We start from the raw sequence: 23,846 nt of genomic DNA on the forward strand, positions 1-23,846 counted from the left end.
TAAATAGAAGAACGGCCTTCTCAGTGGCTGCCCCTTCACTATGAAACAGGCCAACAGGCCTCTGAAGGAATTTGCCTGGTGCCAACCTTGTTTTTATTTCAGCCTTTCCTCTGCGTATTTTCAAGGACAGTCTTAAATATGTTATTACTTACTGATATAACTATATATAGATATATAATCTTTTAACTGTGATTTTAATTGGTTTTATTGTTGTTTTTAGTATTTTACTGTAAGCCACCAAGACAATCCATCTGGATTAATGGGCAGCATACAAACAAACAAACAAAATAAAGCCCATAGTCTCACTACGTTGAACTCCATGTACAGTCTGACCGTGGAATCCATGCAAACTTGAGTATAACGAGGGAGTTTTAAGAGTTAATCTTTTCAACTTGTTCTCTGAGTGCCGGATACAAAATCCCCCCCTCCCCCCCGGCAGAACTTACAGCATTCGCCCGGAATTCCTCCTTGTGGAAGAATCCTCCCGTCATCATCTTCTTACTGAAGGTCAGAACGTCAGCTGGGTCATCCAGTCCCCAGTGTTCGTGGGCCCAAAACTTCCCTGTGCACCCACCTCCTGTCTGCACCTCGTCCACCAAGAAGCCGCACCCATGCTGTTGGGGGAGAGCAGAGCGTAAGACCACCTCGAGAAGCGAACCCGGAGAAAAACGCCCGGGCCCCTTTCTCTGCAGCGGATGCAAGAGCAGAGAGGAGCCGAAGAGAAGGGCGTGCAGGATGCGCTTCCCTGCTTGAGCCTCACCACTTGGTTCACTGTGCAGCTCTGGGCCTTGCACATATTCAGGCCAGGCCAGGCCATACAATGGGCAGAAACAGGCTGCAAAGCACAGGGCTGCAGCCTGGACAGAAGAAGTAGCAATGGCCAGAAACCAGCCAAGAAGATTTTCATCTCCCCGGACACTCTGCTGCTGAGCTGAAGCATGCTGCTCTCCTACAGAGTAACTTCAGCAGGAGACTCTGTTGTGAAACTGCTGAATAAGGAGTTTGGTTTTCTCTATTGAGGCTTAAATGCAGAGCAGGGTTCCCTGGTTTAATAGCAGGTGTTAATTAACTTAACAATGCTATGGCAACTGTTTATCACCGACATATGCTGTTATGAATAGTCAAGTTGCTGACCTTGTGTGCATTTAATGTTTCTACACAGAATTTGCCTCAGAGAGCCAGTCCCCTTCATGCCCCTGCCAGAAGCATGGGGGGCCTGGGAAGGAAGTGGAGGCCTGGGCAGGATGGGATGGAGCCTACGGGAAACATCTGGAAAGTTTGAGGGAAACCCAGGCAGCTGAAAGGCAGTCCCCGCAGGCCTTGGTGGAGGTGGGACGAAGGGAGCGCGAGCTCAGATGAAGCCACAAGGCTCATCCACAGATTTCACACCTTCCTCTTTCATTTGGAAATGTTTTTCTTTGTCAGCGTATCATAACTAAAATGAAATGAGGAAATAACTGTTGTACCAGGTCTTCTGTTTGAGCTGTTCCTAAAAGTGTGCCCTAAGAGGTCTTTCAGCTCAGGGCAGTTTCATTTGCTCCTCCTTCTCAAGTCCTACAGAAGAGAAACCCAGACGAAACCAACACTGCCACAACTCTGTGTAACAAGATCACATGAACACACAGTGTAGGACCCAATTCTTAAAGTACAGAAGATCGAAAAACAATCCCCCAAAGCCTAAAATTAAGGATCCTGCAGATAGCCAAGGCATTATGCCCCGCTTCTTGGGCAGAAGAGCACACGACAGCAGCCCGTTCGGGAAATTTATCCAGAAAAAGAAGACATGCTCTGTTTGCAATGCCAGTCCAAGTAATGCCCAGAGTGTGGCCTGGAGCAGGGGTCCTCAGACTTCTTCATCAGGGGGCCAGCTGAAAGGTGCCGGTGCTGGGTGCGGGCTGGGAAGGTGGTGCTGGCGGGGCGCACAGGCGAGGAGCAGGCGGGGGTGGCGAGTCCAAAACAATCTCCTTGCGAGGCAGGCAGCGGGTGCATGTGGCACATGCATGGCGCATTGAAAATCTCTGAGGCGGGCTGGATCCAGCCCCCAGGCCGTAGTTTGAGGACCCGTGGTCTGGAGGCATCCGCCCTGTGGAGCTAAGCCGGTCTGGGGCTGGCCTGAGCTTGGAGGGCAGACCCCTGGCAGTGGCATGGAGCCACCTGGAGCTCCACCATGGGAGAAAGGCGGGGTAGAAATATCAATAAAAATAACGCCTATGCTTGCATGCCATGATTGTGGCTGCCTGAGGATCTAGCAGCAGCTGGTCTTGGGGGCTGAGCCAGGTGTTTGTCTGGGGCACCAGCTGCATTCCCACGTCTCAGAAAAATCAGACAGGCCTTTTCCCCAGTGGCCTGTCGGTATTGCAGGAGTAGCCGTCTGATCTCATGGACAATGAGACGCCCAGCTGGGCTGCAGTTCAGGGCTCCACAAAAGGCTGTAACAAGCAGCCAGGCAGCAGTGGGTCATCGGGGGACCGGGCAGCAGAGGCCTGCCCCACTGATTCCTACAGCCATAGCGGTGATATGTTGCAAGGTGGTTTGGAACAGAAAGCAGAGTGCCTTTAAAAATGTCAGAAATGCAGTAGTGGTGGAGGAACACAGGATGGCCACCGGAGGGGGAAGAGAAGCACTGGCTGCACCAGTGCCCCACATGGTCCTCTAAAGGGAGCTGGCCTAGGATTGTTAAGTTCAGGAGGCAAAATTCACTGGGAAGGAGGGTGAAATTCCCCATTTTAAGACTGGCTTTACCAACCTTTTTGGCAATGTTTCTCAGCTTTCTGAAAAAGTCATCTGAGGCATGGTTGTCTCCCCCTTCAGACTGAATCGGCTCAATGACGATCCCTGCCACAATTTTCTTCTTTTTCCTGTATTTCACAATTAAATCTTCTACCTGTATATTGGAGAAACATAATAAAATTCAAGCCATTTATATTTTCTCCCTGCTACAGTTCAAGAGGGCAACCATTTACTTTTTAAAGGAAAATTCAACTGACAAATTTGGGATTTTGGTACCAGATGAACCCTGTATTGAGCATGACTAGGTGCTTTTGTGTTACATGGAATGATGTTCAGTTTTATTCTGTGCAAGAAGCAGCACTAAAGCACCTTGCTAAAGCTAAGTGACGCTGGCTGAGACCTGGAAGAGAGAACTTGGCCTTCCGTTCCACCCAAAGGAAAATAGCAACTTTTCCCATTGGCAGTTGCAAATATAGATTCTAAAAAAGTATTCATTGCATTTCTATACAGGTCAGTAGGCAAAGGTCTCTGGGCAGTTCACACTATATTTAGCTGTTGTGAAGTCAGCTGAAGTTACTTCTCGACTGTGGTTCTGTTTGGGTTTGTTGTTGTTAGTTGCGAAGTCGTGTCCGACCCATCGCGACCCCATGGACAACATTTCTCCATGCCTTCCTGTCCTCCACCATCCCCCGGAGGCCACTTAAGCTCACACCAACTGCTTCAGTGACTCCATCCAGCCACCTGCTCCTCTGCCATCCCCTTCTTCTTTTGCCATCTATTGTTCCCAACATTAGGTTCTTCTCCAGGGGGTCCTTCCTTCTCATTAGGTGGCCAAAGTATTTGAATTTCATCTTCAGGATCTGGCCTTCTAAAGAGCAGTCAGGGTTGATCTCCTCTAGGACTGACCGGTTTGATCACCTTGAGGTCCAAGGGACTCGCAGGAGTCTCCTCCAGCACCACAATTCAAAGGCCTCAATCCTTTGGCGCTCAGCCTTCCTTATGGTCCAGCTTTCACAGCCATACATTGCAACTGGGAAAACCATAGCCTTGACTATACGCACTTTTTTGGCAGGGTGATGTCTCTGCTTTTTAGTATGCTGTCTAGATTTGCCATAGCTTTCCTCCCCAGGAGCAAGCGTCTTTTAATTTCTTGGCTGCAGTCCCCGTCTGTGGTGATCTTGGAGCCCAGGAAAATAAAATCTGTCATTACCTCCATTTCTTCCCCATCTATTTGCCAGAACGTGAGAGGACCGAATGCCATGATCTTAGTTTTCTTAATGTTGAGTTTCAAGCCAACTTTTGCACTCTCCTCCTTCACCCACATCAAGAGGCTCTTTAGTTCCTCTTCACTTTCTGCCATGAGAGTGGTATCATCTGCATATCTGAGGTTGTTGATATTTCTCCCAGCGATCTTAATTCCAACTGGAGATTCATCTAGGTCCGCCTTTCTCATGATGTGCTCTGCATATAAGTTAAATAGGCAGGGCGACAGTATACAGCCTTGCCAAACTCCTTTCTCAATTTTGAACCAATCAGTGGTTCCATGTCCAGTTCTCACTGTTGCTTCTTGACCCGCATATAGGTTTCTCATGAGACAAATAAGATGGTCAGGTACTCCCATCTCTTTAAGAACTTGCCACAATTTGTTGTGATCCACACAATCAAAGGCTTTAGCATAGTCAATGAAGCAGAAGTAGATGTTTTCTGGAACTCCCTAGCTTTCTCCATGATCCAGCATATGTTGGCAATTTGATCTCTAGTTCCTCCCCCTCTTCGAAATCCTGCCTGAACTTCTGGTAGTTCTCGGTCCACATACTGCTGGAGCCTAGCTTGTAGGATTTTGAGCATAACTTTGCTAGCATGTGAAATGAGTGCAATGGTGCGGTAGTTTAAACATTCTTTGGCATGGCCCTTCTTTGGGATCGGAATGTAAACTGACCTTTTCCAATCCTGTGGCCACTGTTAAGTTTTCCAAATTTGCTGGCATACTGAATGTAGCACTTTTACTGCATCATCTTTTAGGATTTTGAATAGCTCAGCAGGAATACTGTCACCTCCACTAGCTTTGTTGTTGCTCAGACTTCCTAAGGCCCATTTGACTTCACATTCCAGGATGTCTGGCTTGAGGTCAGTGACCACCCCATTGTGGTTATCTTGTATAGTTCTTCTGTGTAATCTTGCCACCTCTTATTAATCTCTTCTGCCTCTGTTAGGTCCCTGCCATTTTGGTCCTTTATCATGCCCATCTTTGCATGAAATATTCCCTTCATATCACCAATTTTCTTGAAGAGATCTCTGGTCCCCCCTATTCTATTGTTTTCTTCTATTTCTTTGCACTGTTCATTTAAGAAGGCATTCTTATCTCTTCTAGCTATTCTCTGGAATTCTGCATTCAATTGGGTGTATCTTTCTCTTTCTCCCTTGCCTTTCGCTTCCCTTCTTTCCTCAGCTATTTGTAAAGCTTCCTCAGACAGCCATTTTGCTTTCTTGCATTTTTTTTTTCTTTGGGACAGCTTTAGTTGCTACCTCTTGTACAATGTTGCGAATCTCCTTCCATAGTTCTTCAGGCACTCTGTCTATCAGATCTGATTCCTTAAATCTATTTGTCACCTCTACTGTATATTCATCAGGGATATGATTTAGGTCATACCTGAGTGGCTTAGTGTTTTTCCCTACTTTCTTCAATTTAAGCCTAACTTTTGCAACAAGAAGCTCATGATCTGAGCCACAGTCAGCTCCTGGTCTAGTTTTTACTGACTGTATAGAGCTTCTCCATCTTTGGCTGCAGAGCACATAGTCAATCTGATATCTGTGCTGACCATCTGGTGATGTCCATGTGTAGAGTCGTCTCTTGGGTTGTTGGAAAAGAGTGTTTGCTATGACCATCGTCTTCTCTTGACAAAATTCTACCAGCCTGTGTCCTGCTTCATTTTGTACTCCCAAGGCCAAACTTGCCTGTTCTTCTGGTTATCTTTTGGCTTCCTACTTTAGCATTCCAATCCCCCATGATGATAAGGACATCATTTTTGGGTGTTAATTCTAGAAGGTGTTGTAGGCCTTCATAGAACTGGTCAACTTAAGCCTCTTCAGCTCCAGTGGTTGGGGCATAGACTTGGACTATTGTGATGCTGAATGGTTTTCCTTGGATTCGAACTGAGATCATTCTGTCATTTTGGAGGTTGTATCCCAGTACTGCTTTTCCTACTCTTTTATTGACTATGAAGGCTACTCCATTTCTTCTGAGGGATTCTTGCCCACAGTAGTATACCTGATGGTCATCTGAATTAAATTCACCCATTCCTGTCCATTTTAGTTCACTGATCCCTAAGATGTTGATGTTCAGTCTTGTCATCTCTTGTTTGACCACATCCAGCTTGCCCTGATTCATGGATCTTACATTCCAGGTTCCTATGCAGAATAGATCTTTACAGCATCGGACTCTCCTTTCACCACCAGACGCATCCAGAGCTGAGTGTCCTTTTGGCTTTGACCCAGTCGCTTCATTCTTTCTGGCGCTACTAGTACTAGCCCTCTGCTCTTCCCCAGTAGCACATTGGACACCTTCCGACCTGAGAGGCTCATCTTCTGACATCATATCTTTTTGGCTTTTGGTACTTTCCATGGGGTTTTCATGGCAAGGATACTGGAGTGGGTTGCCATTTCCTTCTCCAGTGTTTGGGTTAGGATACGGTTAACCCAATTTCCATCTCTTCAGACTGATTTGAGCCTTTAAAGCAAAGGGACATGAAGGGGGAAAAAAAAACCAGGGCAGTTCCACAGGGACGACTGAGAAACCGCCTCCATGCCCCACATCTTCCCTCTCCGTCCCCAGTGTCATGACTTGTTGGACGGCAAGGCTGTGTGTGCAGGGACTGTCTGGTGTCTATGGACTGCACCTTGCACCTTTGCACCACTGAACAGCAGTTCCTCGGCATCTGGGAGCAGGGAATGAGGCTTCCCGATCTGCCTGGCGGAACCCCAGGTGAACTTGCTGCGCAGCGAGCCTCTCAATGGGGTGTCCCAGGGCACTTGAGTGCCTGAGGCAAGGGCAATGCCCTCTTGCCGTTGCCTCCAGACCCACCCAGAGAAGCCAGCCAACTGCTGGCGCAAGACTGGCCGGAGAGTGCCCTCCGCCACCCCCAAGGGCAAAACGCCAGTGTGGGAAGTGGTAGGCAGGCTGCCAACGGTCCTCTGGCATGGTCACCCCCCAGCTGTTGCTTGGGTATCTTCTGCTTTCCCCCCACCCTATGGTGGGGCCGGCCCCACTTCAGAGCACATGGCTAGGACTCCTCACCTCCTCCAAGCAGCGCGCTTCCTCCTGGTCATTCTCCTTCACAAACTCCTCCAGCGGGTATTTTAGCCTTGGGAACGGTGCAATGGGCCAGTCAAAGGAAGGGATGTCCAGTTTGTGAATGGCTTTAGAATGTGTGGTGGCCAAGCAACCTAGAGGAAGCAGGGGCACAAATGGTCAAGAAGCATTTGCACGGTGGCTCCCTCAGGCTGGAGATGGGGAAGAAGCCCAACCAATATCAAACGGGCCCAGGTTTCTAAAAGACGTGAACTGTGGATTTCACAGAAGACCGGCTTTTCCAGAGTCATGTGAATGTGATGAACTCAAGGACTATTTCTTAGACTTTTGGGTGTGGGCAGGGGGATTTGTGAAAATTCACACTTGTGCTAAGGTGCAAATAATGGATTGCACTAATGAACAGACAAGGGAATCAAAAATGCCTGACAATCACAAAACAAGTTGACATGGATTTAATAGAATCCGCACCTCCACCTGCACTCAGAAATGGCGCAGGCCACATGCCATCTCAAGGCCGCCTTTGTGGTACAATGTGGCCAGAGCAACACACAAAATGGGGAGCATGGAACAGAGAGTACCAATTCAGTCTATAGGTGGGGGATCCTGTTTTTGCATGCTCTGTTCTTACACGAAAACAAAGAAAGTGCACAGCTGCTTGCAGGAAGAAAACTAGAACGATGGGTAAAGAGAGACATTCAGTCCCCCACCCTGCTCTGCAAGGCTTCTACTTGCAGGAATTTCCTCTAACCTGCAGCAGCATTAAAAAATAATGCCTGCACCAGCTCTCTGTGGTCACGCAGTGCATTCTACCTCTCCAGGACTCTCCCGTCCGCTTCTGCTGTCCAGCCTCACCTGCTGTCAGGACTTGTTCAAGAACCCAGCAAATGGTGGCCTCTTCCTCTGGTGGCCCCATCCCAGGAGCAGTGGCCGCAATGCCACTGTCTGAACCAGCTGGCAGCCAGCCGCCTGCCACCTGAATGACCCAGGATGCCCCTGGGTAGCCTCACTCCAGAGACCTGTGAGTAATCAAAGCAGCACCCCACATGCCACCGGAGCCGGCCTTTTCATTTCACTCCACAGTCACATTACTCGGGGGCTTCGAGAGAGTTCAAAACAGTGGCGCCTACACCCCAGCTCAGCATCGCATTGCGGTGGCCCACCTGGCTGAGATGTTAGGGAGGGTGCCAGACCTGCCTGGTGAACCCCCACGCAGGTAGGTCAGCATGCCCAGGAAGGGAGGGAATGTCTCCTTCAGCCGGAGACGCTCCTGGGTGCCACATTTTCGCAGTGGGTGGGCTGAAGCCTAAAGGGCCACAAAACACCAGCAAACTAGCCCAAAGCTCTTACTGGCAGTCACTCGGCCTCGGGAGGGAAAACAACACAAGAACTGGGAACTCTTCAGGACTGGAGGCTGGGGCAGAGTGGATGGGCCAGAGGAGTGGGGGAGCCATGGCCGTCCAAGCATCCTGATGGGTCCCCCAAGATCTCAGGAGAAGCAAATTTGCCCCTGGGGCCAGAGGTTCTCCTCCCCTGGGCTAAGCACAACACCGTGCATCACTCCAAACAGGCCTTTCTTATTTCTGTGGTTGTTTTTCTTAATGCAACCTTGTTCCCATGCACCATGTTTCAAGACAATTTCACTATTTATTGAACCTCTACGTCAACCAATGGGCCATGGCACTTTGCAGCCACTCATGACAGAAGTACAAACATATACATAGATAATAAAATACAATAACATTCAGCAAAATGTTACAAAATGCAAGTTGAGCATACACAGCACAACTAATTTTCAGTGAAAACAAGATAAGCCATGGTACAGTTCCTGTCTACCGCTCATGTACCATTCTACACGACTCTGGTGTACCCGCAGCTGGAGTCCTGCATCCATTGCTGGGCTCCACATTATAGGAGACACAGCTAGGTTAGAATCGGTTCAGTGCAGGGTCACAAGATTGGTAGATAGGTTGGGAGGGATGACAGGTAAGGAGAGACTGGGCGAACTGGGTCTTTTCAGCCTGGGGAAGAGGAGACTCCAAGGGGATAAATATCCCCTTATTTATAACTTTTAACTTACAGGTATGGGAGGGGATGTCATGTGGAGGAGGGCTGTGACCTGATTGTCCCTGCAGTGGAGGGCAGGACGTGTTCCAGTGGGGCAAAGCTCAAGGAACCAGGCTTCAGGTTGGATGCCAGGAAGCACTCCCTGACAGTTAGGACCCCTTGGATATGGAATGGGCTTCCATGGGAGGTGGCTGAAGCCCCATCATTGATGGTGTTCAAGGAAAGATCAGACAAACACGTGTTGGGGATTACACGAGCAGAACCAGGGGGTCAGAGTAGATGGCCTGAGAGGTCCCCTCTGACTTGTTTTGTTTCTATGCTTCTAAAGTGGATTAGACCTTAGAACTGCTCCTTACGCTATGAGTCTGAGAAAGATGGGGGGCGGGGGGAGAATCTGGACTGCATCAGGCTGAAAACAAAGCAACGGGTTCTCCCTGCCTGGTGGCCCACACGCCAACAGAGACCAACCAGTTGACTGCGCCTTACCCATGGTTCTTCCGTGGAACGCACCCATGAAGGAAAGCATGCTGTATTCGGGACAACCTGGGGGCTGAAACCAAAACAGGAAGTTAATATCACAGCGTACTTCAATCTGTCCAGTGCAGGCAGCATCGCTTCCTGCAGAAGGAAATCCTTGGACAGAAAGAAGCTATTTGGCAGGATTTATTTTACAGTATTTTCAGAAATTAGTCCCCTTCTGTTAACACCATTTCAGGGTGGCTTGTGATAAAAATAAAAGCAATGCAAAACAGGAAAGACAACCACAATTTCAGTAAAGCACAAAACTGTCCTCCCCGAACACAGTGAGTTGGGTTCTGAGGTCTTCTGTGGAGACTATGGACATCACTCCATGGCCAAGAATGTGTTGTTGAAGGACAGCACATAAGCACTCCTTCTCCGCAGCAGCACCCACCCTCTGGGAAGCTCACTTGCATGGGGTGCAAGAGGAAGAGCCGGGCAGGCCCAGGACACTCCCTGAAGAGCTGGGAATGCCACAAGTCCCTGTCTGAGCAGGCCAGAATGCCTTGGCAAGCTCTGCGGGACAAAGGCCACCCAGAAGCTACAGAAAAGAAAAGCACACCATGGAGAGAAGGGCCCTCTGGATGCCACACACTTTTCCCATGCAAGAATCCCAAAGTCGAGCCAAGAACCAGCTTTTCACCTGGTTAATCATGCAGGTTTCCAGCTCTTCCTTGGTAACACTGTTGTGTCCTCGTTCTTTGTTCTGAAAAATGAAGACTTTATATTAGTGGTCACAGAAGTCATGCACACAAGAGAGTCCTCAAGTGCAGCCGAGGCTCTCTCTTCCAAGGCGATCACTAAAGGAGAGACAAACAGAAAGATCTGACAGAACCATTCTGTGCACACTCCTGCCCATTCAGTCACTGGTGGCCTGGAGTGAGGGACATCCCAGGCCATGGCTTTTCTTTGGGGGCAGCAGGACAAGGGAGGGCAGCTCCTGGGGGCAGGTGATGGTGGCGTCATGCAGGGTTGGTCCTCAGAGGGCTTCTTGATGTCCCCTGGCAGGGCAGAAGGGAGATATAACAGGCTCCAGTTACAGGAAGCCAGATTTGGGTCAGATATCAGGAAGAACCTCCTGGCTGTCTGAGCAGCACGGCAATGGAACCCATGACCTGGGGAGGAGGTGGGCTCTCCCACACAGGGGGCAATCAAGGTGCAACTGGGCAGCCCTCTGAGGGTGATGCTTCTGTGATCCCATGAAACCTGCTTAGTGTGCCTACATCCAGGACATCCTGGGTGGTGCCAGAGTCTGCAGATTCAGCAAGTGGCTGACTTCATGGTGTGAGAAGAACCCTGAGAGAAAGGATCCCGTGGCCTGATTCGGTGGGTTTCCTCCATCAGGACCGCCTCTTTGGATGCCAGGAAACAAGCTGGGGCTTTCCACATGCAAGGCACACAATCTCCCCGAGAACGGCAGCCCAGCCCTCTGTGTTCGCCCCCCTCCTTCGAGCACAGCCCATCCGTGGCACTCACCCTGTACCACATGAAGATGGTCTTGAAGGCATTTTCATTAGAGCAAGATCCGCAGGACATTGTGATAACCTGTGAGAGGCCCTTAGGAGCCACCTGTCAGTCAGAGAGAAAAGTGGATGTAGCAGAGATGCCTCAAGGCCAGAGAAAGATGCTCATGTCCTACCTTCTTTTGGGGACTGGGACCGGTGCCTCTAAAGCTACCCAGCCCCACTGAGCTACCCGGCCCCTCCACTCGCGTCACACCCTACTGAATAGCAACATATCACCGTCCCATGAGCCATTTGTCTCCCCCAGGAATTCCCCTGAGTAGACACGGAGCTTCACATCAAACCTGAAGACGCCCCCCCCCGCACCTTTTGTCCAGCTTCTCTCCTGGGTTTGGGCCCTGCACTGGCCACCTTCGCTGAACTGCATGGCCTCCCAGTACAAAACGGGCCACAAATTTTTGTCTTAGCATTGTAGCCACTCAGGAATGCTGGAATGTGCTGGCCTTTTGAGACTGCTTTTGTTCTTGGTGTTAAAAGCCATGCCCTTTCAGGGCCGCAGCAAGCCAGGAGCAAGCCCGCCTTTTCTAACCTGATACCAGCACAGGAATGCCTTCTCACAACCTTCAGAAAGATGGTTCAGGCAGAGCCTATGTTGACAGAGCGTGTTGTTCCCCAGCCCGTCCCTTTCCAGAGGTGCCAAGACTACCTCTCCGCTGGGCTTGCTGTCTGGGGGTTAGGGGAGTTGTAGTCTCAATACTTTGGAGGGCGCCAGCCTGGGAAACCCGATCTAGTGATTCAGGAGCCCCTGAACAACCATCTTGGGGGTGCTGAGCCCTCTCCACCTTTGCTGCTCCTGCAGTCTGTTGCTGCATCCACATCTCTAGCAGCAGCAAATGAGAACCAGCGCCGAGCCATCTGCGCAGGTGGAGCTGTGTGGCGAAACGGACCCCCCCGCTCGGTCCACCCAGCTAGGCTCTGCCAATGCGAACAACATCTGCGCCCAGGGTGTCCAGAAGAAATGTCCCAGCCCTGCCAAGAGGAGCCGTGGACTGACCCTGGGAACTTCTGCATGCAGAGGGGCTCTGGCACCGGTGTGCCCCTTCTTGCCCGTCCCCTGAACGCAGAACGTACCGACAGCAGTGATTCCTTTAGCTTTTCCGCAAAGTTTTCCGGAGGCAAGATCCCCAGGGCAGGTCTGTTGACAAAGGTGCTCTGAAAGGAACCCAAATATGCCAAGTGAGGGTCTGGTGCTGCTAGGCGAATGGCCAAGTCGCATCTGGGCCCAACAGGGCTTGGTGGTGGCACTCAGGCTGCTTGAGGCAAGAGCTGCCCCAGTTTTATAGGCAGGGGCTGGGTGGGGCGGGGCCAGCAGAAAAAGGGGCATGGGGTATCAACCACCCCGTGCCCCCCTTTCTGCAGCCTCCCTCTGCCCATGCACATCTCACCCAGCCACAACAATTGCGCCCCCAACCTCCCCTCCTGCAGTTCCCAGTCTAACCCTGCAGGGCCTCGTGCCGCTTGGCCCCCTCACAGGCGCTTCCACCATTTCATAGCTGGAGCCCTCCCTCAAGGCCAGGCAGCTCCTGCTGACGTGTCATTCAACATGCGGTGCCATCAACATCCAGCGCCTGCCCTCTCTCTGACTCACTCAAGTTCCCCTCCTGTCTCTCTCCCATCCCACGCTGTTCTTCTAGAATGTCAGACTGCAGTCCATGAAAATGCTCCTCTGTCCTATTGTGGGAGACGATGCACGTCCTGTGCAGGGAGGGCATGAGCGGCATGTGGAGGCGACCTTGCCCCTCGGCTGCGGCAGCTTGGACGTGGTGGGAGGGAGGCCGGGGTGCCGCCAGTTGCGTCCTGCAGGCCCTGGTCTTCGCCCCTGCACCGTCCCCAGCAAGCCCCCTTGACTCTTCTCCAGCACTGCTCCTGTGACCCCAGGGAAGGCGCCTATGCAGCCACAGCGGGATCCCGACTCAGCCCTCCCACCTCTGCGGTCGGGGCTGCTTTCCGCAGCCTCCGCGATGCGATCCACGGTGCCTCAGGACCCCTCTGCTAGGGAGAGGAAGGGCTGCTGCACACACACCTACGTTTGATTTCTGACGTGCCTGAGAACCTTTTCCGATGGGTGGGCCACTCGCAAGAGGCAGTGGACAAGGTACAAGATTAGAGCGCCACTGGGGTCAGGGGGTGACAGAAGGTAGAATGAGACTGAGTGATAGACCAGAAAGGATTTTCCCACCCCCAACTGCGCAGCAAGAAACACAACTGAAACATTTTCCCCTGTGAATTGCATTGCAGAAAAGAGAAGGAGTATTTCTGGATGAAGCGCTTATGGTGTTTCCCAACCCCGCCTCATTTGTGGAATTTTCTGGGCAGCCTAGAGCTTGCTGTCTGAGATCACTAGCTTTCCCATCTTCCTCTTTAAGAAAGAAAATCCAGGATAGCTGCCTGGCACCTTCTCCTTGGCAGTGCCAAGAGCCCTCCAATGCTTCAGGGAAAAACAGGTGCGGCCTTTTCGGGGTGCTGGGCATGCATTCCTGAGCTGAGCCCATGCTCAAATGCATCCTGTTCCTTCAGGGTTTGCGCTCACCAGCCTGAGGCAGGATTTGGCCTTTGGCTCTGGCTGGTGGATCTGGGGGTTCTCATAAAATCCAAGGAAGCCCTCCTTCAAACTGGAAAGAACCACCTGTACCCCACGTTCTCTAATCCTTTGATCCAAAGGAAGTTGTAGTGCTTTCCAGAAGCAAACACGGCTGCGCATTTTCCAGAATTAGAGACAAGGAAGGCACCATCATGCTAAGGGATTTAAGAGCAGGCAATATTTCCTGAAGCTACAAACAAAAGCATCTTTCCATTGGTCTCTTGGGAAAAAGCCACATACCAGATTCTGCGGTTGCTGTAGAAGTTTTATTAGAGAAGGATGGCTGTATCCTAGAACAAAAGAGACAGACCATTTGAATTTGCTGTTAGGAAACCATGTTTGGGAATCCTACAAGTAGGGGTGTGCAAGAATTTTATTTCCATACACAAATCATGCAAACACATACTCCTCCCAAAGGCATGTGTTTTCTGAGGAACACTAGTGAATTCCTGAATTGGGCAGTTGATGTTGAAAAATGTGTATTTTTTAAAAAAGCACCCCTGAAAACAAATTCTTACATGCTTTGCTCAGTGAGGGGAGGGAGCGTGTACTTTTGGAAAATAAGCCGGGAAATGTGGCTTTTCCCTGTTCAAAATGCACACCTGAATGATCGTCCCCATTTGAATGAGCTGAAATGCAGATCAACATGCTTTTCTGAATGCAGGCAAGCTGAAAAACTGTGGGCTCTCCATCCAGCATTTACAAAAATGGTACATTGTTTTTACGAGTCTTTTCAGCACTTTACTGGTACATGCCCAGGTGCATGCAAACTTTTTGGTTGGAAAGCTCCATTGCAAACTTTTTGTCTTTCTTAGGATACCAGAATTCCTCTGTGCATGTATTGTCGTGAAACTGCAAAATTAGGTGAGTCTGCATTCAAATGCAAAGCAAATGCCAAATATAGCTGTCAACCGACTTCTCAGCCTCCACCCCCACCCTTACTCCCCTTGTCGAAGTGATTTTTAAAGCCATCTAAGATAATAACCAATCCCCTCCTCTCAGAAGGGAACTTCCACCTGAGAGCCTTACCTATAGGGATGGAGGAAATCTGGGAGTAGAGGTCCAGCATACGGTTCCCATCAACATCGACTAGGTAATTCCCTCGGCTCTCCTCATAGTTGCAGAAAAAGTGCACAGCTTCTGCGTTCTGGAAGAGGCAGAAGAAACAGGCTGTGATGCTACACCAGACTGTCACCAGCTTCCAAAGGACACAAGGAGGCCTAGCAATTAGCCTGGCCTTGGTTTTCCTCTTCTTCGCATCCCGGAGTCCACACAGTCTTTAGCATCCCCCACAGCAGTGCCTTGAAGTAGCCAAACATGGTGCAAGGCACAGTCTTTCTTACTTAAGCGTGCTAAAACTGGCCACTTTTCTTTCCCCTCCCAGCTGTCTATGCCAAAGGAAGAATTTACTGCAAAGAACACCTAATGGGGCATAGCAGGTGGGCCGGGGCAAGTTTCAAGCAGGAAACTGGAGAGGTAGCTTAAAATCCTAATAAAAAAGTATCCTAAAAAGCAGAGCCATCAGCCTGCCAACAAAAGTGCGTACAGTCAAGGCTATGGTTTTCCCAGTTGCAATGTATGGCTTTGAAAGCTGGACCATAAGGAAGGCTGAGCGCCACAGGATTGAGGCCTTTGAATTGTGGTGCTGGAGGAGACTCCTGCGAGTAACTTGGACCGCAAGGCATCAAACCGGTCAGTCCTAGAGGAGATCAACCCTGACTGCTCTTTAGAAGGCCAGATAGTGAAGATGAAACTCAAATACTTTGGCCACCCAATGAGAAGGAAGGACTCCCTGGAGAAGAGCCTAATGCTGGGAACAATAGATGGCAAAAGAAGAAGGGGACGGCAGAGGATGAGGTGGCTGGATGGAGTCACTGAAGCAGTTGGTGTGAGCTTGGGTGGACTCCGGGGGATGGTGGAAGACAGGAAGGCCTGGAGGAATGTTGTCCATGGGGTTGCAATGGGTCGGACATGACTTTGAGACTAAGCAACAACAATCCTAAAATCCATGCAGGGAGCACATTCAGGTCAGGTTCTCATGATGGCTGTTCCTTCAAAATAAGAAGGTTTCTCTTTGGATCATTGTAGGCAGGAAGGCCTCAAAGAAGGATGGGCAACCTTTCTTCTCTTGAGCATCACACTCCCTTGTGGTGATGCTCAAGAGATGCCCGAGGACAATCTTGGGCTGCATCTTGATGGCGAGCAAGGTCAAGTATCCCAGTACCATGGGCATTTTTTGCCAGAAAGCTGGACTGACTGCATGCAGTGGGCTTTTAAAGTGAGGCTGAGCCTGCACAGAATTAGGCCAAGGATGGCAGTTGCCAGCCCTGCATCAAGGGGAGTTTCTGTGCAAAAGAGCTGTGACATGCACAGACACAAACCACTGTTCTTACATGTTTACAGGGCTTGAGGAGGAATGGGTTGGAGGTAAAGACGGTCAAACGTGTTTGGCTCGAAAGTTAAAAGATAAATGCTACATTACTCCAATAAAGCAGAACTATTCCAGTGAAAATGTGAATCTTAGATTTTGGAGATGTGGGGCCACCCAAAGCACTTGCCCACGTATGCAGTGGCATGGACCAGTGAAGCAAAGATTTTGGGTTCAGGTTTTTGCAGTGGGGTCAAACCACAACATTATCTGTAAGCTCTAATATTCAACTAAAATATAAATTGCTCCTGACTTTTTTTCTGGGCAGAAGCCAAGCTGGTCATAGCTGCTAACTGGAAACGAGCAAATTGACTTTCCCTTCTCATATGGAAACAGAAATTGAAGTGGAGAACTTACTGAGAGAGAGAAACTTGCTAAATGCTCCCCAGTACAAAGAGGCCAGTAGAATGCGGCACCTTTTTGATGGACTAAACAACTTTGCAAGACGTATGGAATGCCGAGGCATGATCTGCAAGCATGACGAGGGGTCTCTGTAGCAGATCATCTCGCCTGTGCCAAGCAGACATCCCGAGCAATCACAGTGTATTGAAATGGGCTCACATGTGCCATGCTGAGTTTTTACCTATTCATTGTCACTTTGAAAAATTCAATTAAAAGCAACGAGAGCAGGAGAAATTACCTGGATTCCATTCAACTGCTTCATTAATTCCTGAAAAGATAGAAAGAAAATATTATGAATCTGTTGTTGGCTGATATTAGAAAAAGGACTGTTGGGTGGCAGGATGGGATGGAGAGCGGAGCCGATATACTGAGTAACGCACCTACTTTGCATGCAGAAAGAGCTCCGGATCAAGCCCGCCAAAAGGTGCTCTTTGCTATCTCATACAGAGCCGAACCAAGCAGCTTTCCAAGGCAGTCCAAGGCCGCTTCCACCATGCTTCCATGGGAAGCTCATGGTGGCAGCCTGGCCCCCTGATCTCTCCACTCTTCCGGCCTGCTGTGCATGCTAAGGAGGATTCTTGGAAAGGGACTAGACTCCCATTTTCATTCCAAAGATTTTAGCTATCTTTGGTGCTACTCCCCCTCCAGAAAATCTGCTGCAGGTTAATGAAGTGCATCTCGATTCCAGAGTCATTTCAGAGATGGCTCTAGATCCGGGGGGGTGGGGAGTGGGGGGGTGTCTGGATGACGGGGTCTTCTCATACCAATCCAAAGGGTACTGGGTGCTCTTCCACCTTTCTCCCTGAACAGTTTTCCTGGTATGGAAAGGGCCGTGGGGAGACACGGAAAGGCTGCGAGTGGAAGACTTGCAAACTCTGTGAAGGACGCATGATGAAAACCACGACTGGAGGTCCTCCAGGAAGAGGATGCGGCTCATTTCTGAGGGATACAGTTCTGCCTTCCCTCAACGGAGGGAGGGGATGGCAGTGGGGAAGGAGACTGGGCCATGCCAGGCAAAGGAAGGGCCCTGCCCACAAAGGCTACTGCTAATGTCCCTTCGCCACAGCCGTGCCGTGAGAGCCAGCGTGGGGCTGTGGTGGAAAGTGTGAGGCTGGGACTCAGGCGATCAGGGTCCACGTCCCCACTCAGCCATGGAGCCAACTCGGTGACTTTGGGCCAGTCACAGCCTCTCAGCCCAGCCTGCCTCACAGGGCTGTTGTTGCGGGCATAAGGTGGCGAGCAGGAGGAGGAGAATGATGTAAGCTGCTTATAGTTCTTTGTAGGAAAAAAGGCAGGATATAAATCTAATAAATAAACAAACTGCTGAGAAGAAACTAATTTCAAAACCAAGAGGGCTACAGAGCAGCCACTGGCCACATGGGCTAGGGAGGATGGGACATGTAGTTCAAGACACCTGGCAGTCAAGGAAGGCTGCTACCACCTTCTAGCCTTCTCCTACTCACGTCTTGTCAAGACCCGAAAACCAGGGTGCTGCTCTTCACGAGTTTTCAAGCTGGGGACAGGTCAACTCCAGGCACTGCCCCCAAGGCTGCTCAGGGGCCCTTCTGGGGCTGGCAGGGGCCTCCCTCTTTCCCTCCAGCCCTGCGGTGAGATCACACACCACACTTGGCTGGAGGGCTTTCCTGTCCCTCCTCTCCAGCCCCCGCCACATCATTCCAGGAAGGCTGTAGTCCCCGGCAGGCAAATTCCAGCTTGACCGGCCAGCTCGGTCTCTGCTCAGGACGGGTCTCCTCCTTCCTGCCTGTGCAGGGCTGCGGACTCCCCTCCCGCCACACACGCTTGCTGCGCTCACATCTGCCTTGCCTTTCGCCTCGCTTTCTCTCCCTCATGGATTTCTTCATAACATTTGGATCCTGCCTTTTTCCCTGCCAGGAACTGGAGACATTTACACAGTCCTCCTGCTCCTTTCCATCTTATCTTCCCGAGAGTCCAAGGCCAGGCTGAGTCATGCACTGGCCCAAATCCACCTGGGAGGCATCATGGCCATTGGAGTCAGAACCTGCCCTCCCCAGGTCCTGGCAGCCCAGATCACCACAGTGGGACACTGCGAAAGCCTGTGGGAAGGAAGAGCCAGGGCCTCTGAGCAGCAGGAGCTCCGACCGGAAAGGGTGGGCCAGAGAGACAAAGGCCTGCTCTCAATAGTCCTGGGAGCCATTTCTGGTCCCCTGGATTTGGCAATTTACCCTAGATCTTGGTCCGGGGACCTCTGTCTTCATAAGCGGCCCATCATAGTCGAATTCCACATCAATCTTCGCTGCGGCTTGGCTGATTCCTCGGTGCCCTGGAAGGAACATTTGGGGAGCCAGTTGGTGAACACAACCTAGGCGTGCTTAGCTTGGAAGAGGCCCACAGCTGCCAGCGTCCCCCACACCCCTGAGCGTCTCTTTCTGGTTTCTAGGAAAGGTGGCAGGAGGGCAAAATGGCCCCGTTCTGGCACGGGGCAAATGCACGCTTGCTGCCCCCAGATGTCAGCCACCACCTGCTTGTCAGCGGCTTTCAGGGTATTTATTCATTTTTGGCCGTGAACTGCAGGGAGGCGCTCTGGAGAGAGGGATACTTTCTCATATTGCATTGTTCTTAGGTTGTGTTCGGATGCTTCTTCTTATGTGTATTGTTAAGCCAATTACAGTTTATATCGGATTTTTACATTACATGCTATCTAATTATTTTATAGTTGTTTTAATTGTGGATATGCGTGCGTAAGCTGCCCTAGAGCTAAGAGGAATAGCATACAAGTGTAATAAATAAACTCGAAGATCTTCCACTGGGGCCCTCCTTCAGGAGCCCTCTCTGAAGGAGGTGGCAAGAGCGGCCACCAGAGCAGGGCCTTCTCTGTGGTGGCTCCCTTGCTTTGGAACTGCTCCCCAGAGGGGCGCACTTGTGCTGATGCTTTCTTCCTCTCAGAGCTAGGCCAAAACCTTTTTATTCACCCATTATTTTAAGGGCTAATTGTTCTATTGCAGATTTTATTTATGACAGTTGTATTTTAAGGTGTCGCACTCTGATTGTAAACTGTTTTGAGATCCGCTTGAATCAAGACAGGACAGAAATGTTTTAAATAAATACATACATAAAATAAGTCATTTTAAGATTGGCTTTTGCCATGGGAAGCAATGCATACATTCACATAATACTATCGATGCAATTAATGAGCACAAAAGTGAATGGCAGACCCTGGCCGTTTGCCTCCGCCTCTCGCTTTTAAGCTCTCCAGCCCTCCCCTGGCAGGAGTATCAAGGGTTGGGCTTTATAGTCAAGGCATTCACTTTGTTGCGCTGCCAAAGGTTCAGGCGCAGCTGCCGCAAGCCAGCAGGCCTGCAGGTGCCCAGCAGCCAAGCTGCTGGACAGGTGAGCACCTGCGGAGCGGAGCCCGGCCATGGTGATGGTGCGGGGAGGGCTCATCAGGAGCAGCGCTTGGGGCCGCTCTCTTGGACGATATGAAGGGCGACACGGCCTACTCCTCATCGACGCAGCCTCATGTTTCTGACCCAGCCATGCTTCCTGCGCAGAGCCAGGGTGGCTCACGTGCATCTACTTGCCACTGTATCCTCAACAACCTGGTAGGCAGGCAGAGTCCACGATGGGCCCCCGTCACCCAGGGAGCCTCATGGCCAAGCGGGGGTTGAGCCCCCGTCACCGGAGTCCCGGCCCCGCAACCTTGCCGCGGAGCTGCATGGGCTCTCCCACGCAGCACGGGAGACTGGCGTGCTCTTTCGGCTGTGCGTGCGCGCGAAGGGGAGAGAGATGAGAGGAGCAAGGGGGCCCAGGTGCTGGGGGAGCCCTGGGGTCCTGGCCCCACACTGGGCCTGGGGTCCTGGCCCCACACTGACTGCCCAGGGCCCTGGCCTCCCTGGCGCCAGGAGGAGGACTTTTTCTCTGCTTGCCTGTTGCCGAGCCGGAAACCATTTCCAGGGGGTCTGCAGCGAGCGGGGAGGGGCTAATTCCCCCCTTTCCAAATGCTGCAACCCCCCCCCCCCCCCCCCCCGCGCCCCCAAACTTTCCCCGCATGGCAATTAAGCTTGTTTGCTTGCCGGGGCCCGGGGGGGGGTGTGTGTAGGGGGGGGGGGGGCTGAAGGGTGATTTGCCCAAATCCCTGTTTTGCTACAAAGCCTGCTGGCCAACCCTGGCTTTCTCTTGGCCAAGCCTACCTCACAGAGTTGTCGCAAAGGAGATAAACTGGCATAACCTATAACATGTGCCACCCTAAACACATTAATGGAAGGGCAGGCATTCAAGAAGAATTATATCCCACTTTTTTCCTCCGCTTGCATGGTCTTTGGCCTTTCCATTTCATCTCCACAACAACCCTGCAAGGTAGAGCAGGTCAAGAATCAGTGGCTGCCTGCCTGCTAAGCTCTCTGGAGTCCCAGTCCAGCATGCCAACCTTTGCACCACACAGGCTCTCAAGGCGACTCTGACGCCGTAAGACCCCTAAGGTTTTACTGGCACGCAGTCCTTCTCCTCCAGGTCCTCAGAAGGCTCATCTGCACCAAACCACCCCGGGAGAGGCAGGACTGGGGATGCTTCCAAGAATCCATCCTGGCCCCGTGCCCTTGGCCACCATTGCGAAAGGGATCTGAGAGCCCCAAGAGTGACAGCCTGAACTGTTAGGCATTGACCAGAAAGCAAATAGCCCTTGCGTCATGTTCTGGAAACTGAGCCTTGTTTATGGGATGCTTGCAGGGTAACGTCAGAAGCTGACGAGGCTCAACGAGAGGCAGAAGCGGCTTCTCGCACGCCACGGCCTCCTTCCCCGGCCCAAGGCATTCTGCGGCCTCTTTCAAGGCTTCAGGCAGGAAGGGAAGAGTCCAGTTCTGCTCATGGGACGTCATTTTGTGTATCTGGCCTGGCAGTTACGCAAGGCAGAGAACATGCAAGAAGCTACGGAAGCTCACAACGAAGCCTGCGCTGGGCACCGAATCCAAGAGGCCAGAAGGGAGCCACAAGCCAGCCAGACTTTCAGGGGAAACTGCAGCAGCTAAGTGGACACGGCAGCCGAACTGCACCTCAAGAAGGCCTCGGCCAAGAGGTGCTTCTAGGTGCTGCGCCAGGCTTGGTCACTTCTGCAGCAAGGGGACAAGGCCGCCAGCCTACCTTGTAGGGCTGCTCTGAGGAGTCCCAAGGCAAGGAAAGCCAAGCACTTTGGACAATTGAAAGCACCCGCCCATCCTGTTGCCCCCTGGACAAGATGGGCTGCACCTTCCAGCACCCCGGAGAAAGGCAGGGGAGGGGGACCTCCAGGGCGAGGGTTTTGAGTAGCCCAGCTACTTCCGAGAAACACTCGTGGTCATCCCAAAGGCAAGGGGAAGTCCTGGGCTGGGAGAGGGGATGAGCAGTGGATGGGCTGGGCCTGCGGGCTGTTGTGAGGGTGAAAGGAAAAGGATGAGGAGGATCATTTTGTCATTCACGAAAAACAGCAGAGTATAATATAATGACTGTAAAAAATAATAAAATAAAATAACGTTGATGCATGCATCCACACTGCTGTTTATCTGGCTCTGGACTTTCTACAAGCTTCCCTCCATATCTGTGAGCTGAAGTCGAGGATGGGCAACCTCTGGAAGCCAGAGCAGTCACCTTGCCCCAGACCCACAGGGAGTTGCACCCCTACCCGACTGCCCAAATGGTTACTGCCACCACATTTCTTCCAGTGCCCCCCCCCCCCCCCCGCTATCTTCCTGGGAACAAGGAATGGTTCGTGAGCAGAATCACACTCAATAGAATCCTATTTGCATGGATAATTCCCACGAAGGTGGCGGCAAGGGCAAGGGCCAGATGTGTGAGGTGCGCAGGCGGGTCTGAAGCCTATGGCAGCCTTTCCCACTCTGGTATCCTGCAATAGTTCAGGGCTTTGTCTCCCAACCTTCCCACCCCAGATGGCCCATACCAGCATCTAAACCATCTGTGAGGTTCATCAGGTTGGGGAAGACCAAGCCGCAGGGTGCACGGATGAGCCAGGCCCTGCGATGCCAAGCTGAATGTGTGAATGAACTCCAGGGTACATGCCATGTGTTGGGAGGTACGCTGGGAGTTCTTGCTGTGGGGTTATAAACGGATGGTCCCGTTCACGCATGCAAGCCACCAGCTCCTGGGCACCAAGTGCTGATCACACCTGCGTGCAGGGAAGACAAGTAGTGTACTTGTATGTCAGAATCATGGCCAAACATACAGTGACCTGAGTGATGCACAGGCATGCGAAGCAACCCGCAGCACGCACTGGGAAGGGAACCACTCCGAACGTGCGGTGTTTCTCATCTCAGATTCCCAGGGAAGCGCACTCGCTCGATCCTCCTCGCAAGGGTTCCCTGCCTCTGCATTCTGCTGCTCGCATGGGGCAGAAGCAGCAGCAGCTCCTCCCCAGCCTGGATATGCGAAGGAGGAGGAAGGGGGCAGAGTTCCAGTGGGGAGGAGAAGGGCATGCCTGACGCAGGCTGGCACCCCAGGAGCACTGCTGTGCCGAGCATTTTCCACAGCTCGGCACAGCCTGCGTGTCCCTCTGTTTACGCAACGCCGATAATAAGCTAGCAGATCGCTGCAGAAACAGAGCCATATTTCCCACCCCTGCTGTAATATTGATCCTGCGTGTTCCAAATGGTTGCAACACAGCACACAGAGAGAGTAATTCATTTTAAAAGGGAGAATCGATACTTAAAGCAGATAGCTGTTCAATTGGCGTTTGGACAGGAAAGTATTTGGGCATTCCACTGTACGACCCTGTTAAATGGGTGCTCTGTCTTTTAAAGTGTTTCAGAATGCTTTGCACATGGCCTGTGGTTTTCAAAAAACTTCAGGATTGGCCGCAGAACCAGCCCCCTGCACAGGTGCTACAGAACCCCGCGTGTGGCATAGAAGACTCCAGGGAGCTTTCCAGGGTGCTGCACATATCGTTCCCCTGGCATGGCGGGGCTGGTTTGGACTCTTTGTCACTCCCAGTGAATTAAGGAAGTCCCATAAGCTTCTGAGGAACACCTCCCCTCACCCTGCTCCCTGGAAAATAGTTTCCAGAACCCCCATCCTGGCCTAATATCCTCATTCTGTTCTGCATGATTTCCTCCACTCACCAGCTGCAAATATCCTTGAATTCTGCTGCAGTGAACACATTAAATGTCGGCTCAGCAGCATCAATGCCATTTCCCTTTTCTTCAGTCAAGGAAAACAATCAAATTTTCTTTTTCCTCCAGGTGATGACCTGCTGGGTGAGAGAGAAGGGAGTTTGAAAACACAGCCAAAGTCATTTCTACTTGGCCAGAGATCATGAAGCTCAGAATA

At 51.3% G+C, this 23,846-nt stretch overlaps 1 protein-coding gene across 1 annotated transcript in view; it reads right to left on the reverse strand.

The window, feature by feature from the left end:
* ABAT (4-aminobutyrate aminotransferase) overlaps positions 1–23,773 on the reverse strand; it is a 28,126-nt gene extending 4,353 nt beyond the window's left edge. Inside the window, exons 1-12 of the mRNA XM_044452574.1 lie at positions 23,639–23,773; positions 18,761–18,858; positions 16,795–16,824; positions 14,756–14,873; positions 13,967–14,016; positions 12,217–12,297; positions 11,099–11,191; positions 10,266–10,328; positions 9,590–9,653; positions 7,025–7,173; positions 2,747–2,884; positions 447–614 (exon numbers count right to left, since the gene is read on the reverse strand). Of these exons, the coding sequence (XP_044308509.1) occupies positions 447–614; positions 2,747–2,884; positions 7,025–7,173; positions 9,590–9,653; positions 10,266–10,328; positions 11,099–11,191; positions 12,217–12,297; positions 13,967–14,016; positions 14,756–14,873; positions 16,795–16,824; positions 18,761–18,858; positions 23,639–23,708 (1,122 nt within the window). The 5' untranslated portion in view covers positions 23,709–23,773. The remainder of the gene's footprint in view (positions 1–446; positions 615–2,746; positions 2,885–7,024; positions 7,174–9,589; positions 9,654–10,265; positions 10,329–11,098; positions 11,192–12,216; positions 12,298–13,966; positions 14,017–14,755; positions 14,874–16,794; positions 16,825–18,760; positions 18,859–23,638) is intronic.
* Between the last annotated feature and the right edge of the window lie 73 nt (positions 23,774–23,846).

This window comes from Varanus komodoensis, unplaced genomic scaffold (assembly GCF_004798865.1).
Source record: "Varanus komodoensis strain SLA01 unplaced genomic scaffold, ASM479886v1 scaffold73, whole genome shotgun sequence".
Classification (NCBI taxonomy): Eukaryota; Metazoa; Chordata; class Lepidosauria; order Squamata; family Varanidae; genus Varanus; species Varanus komodoensis.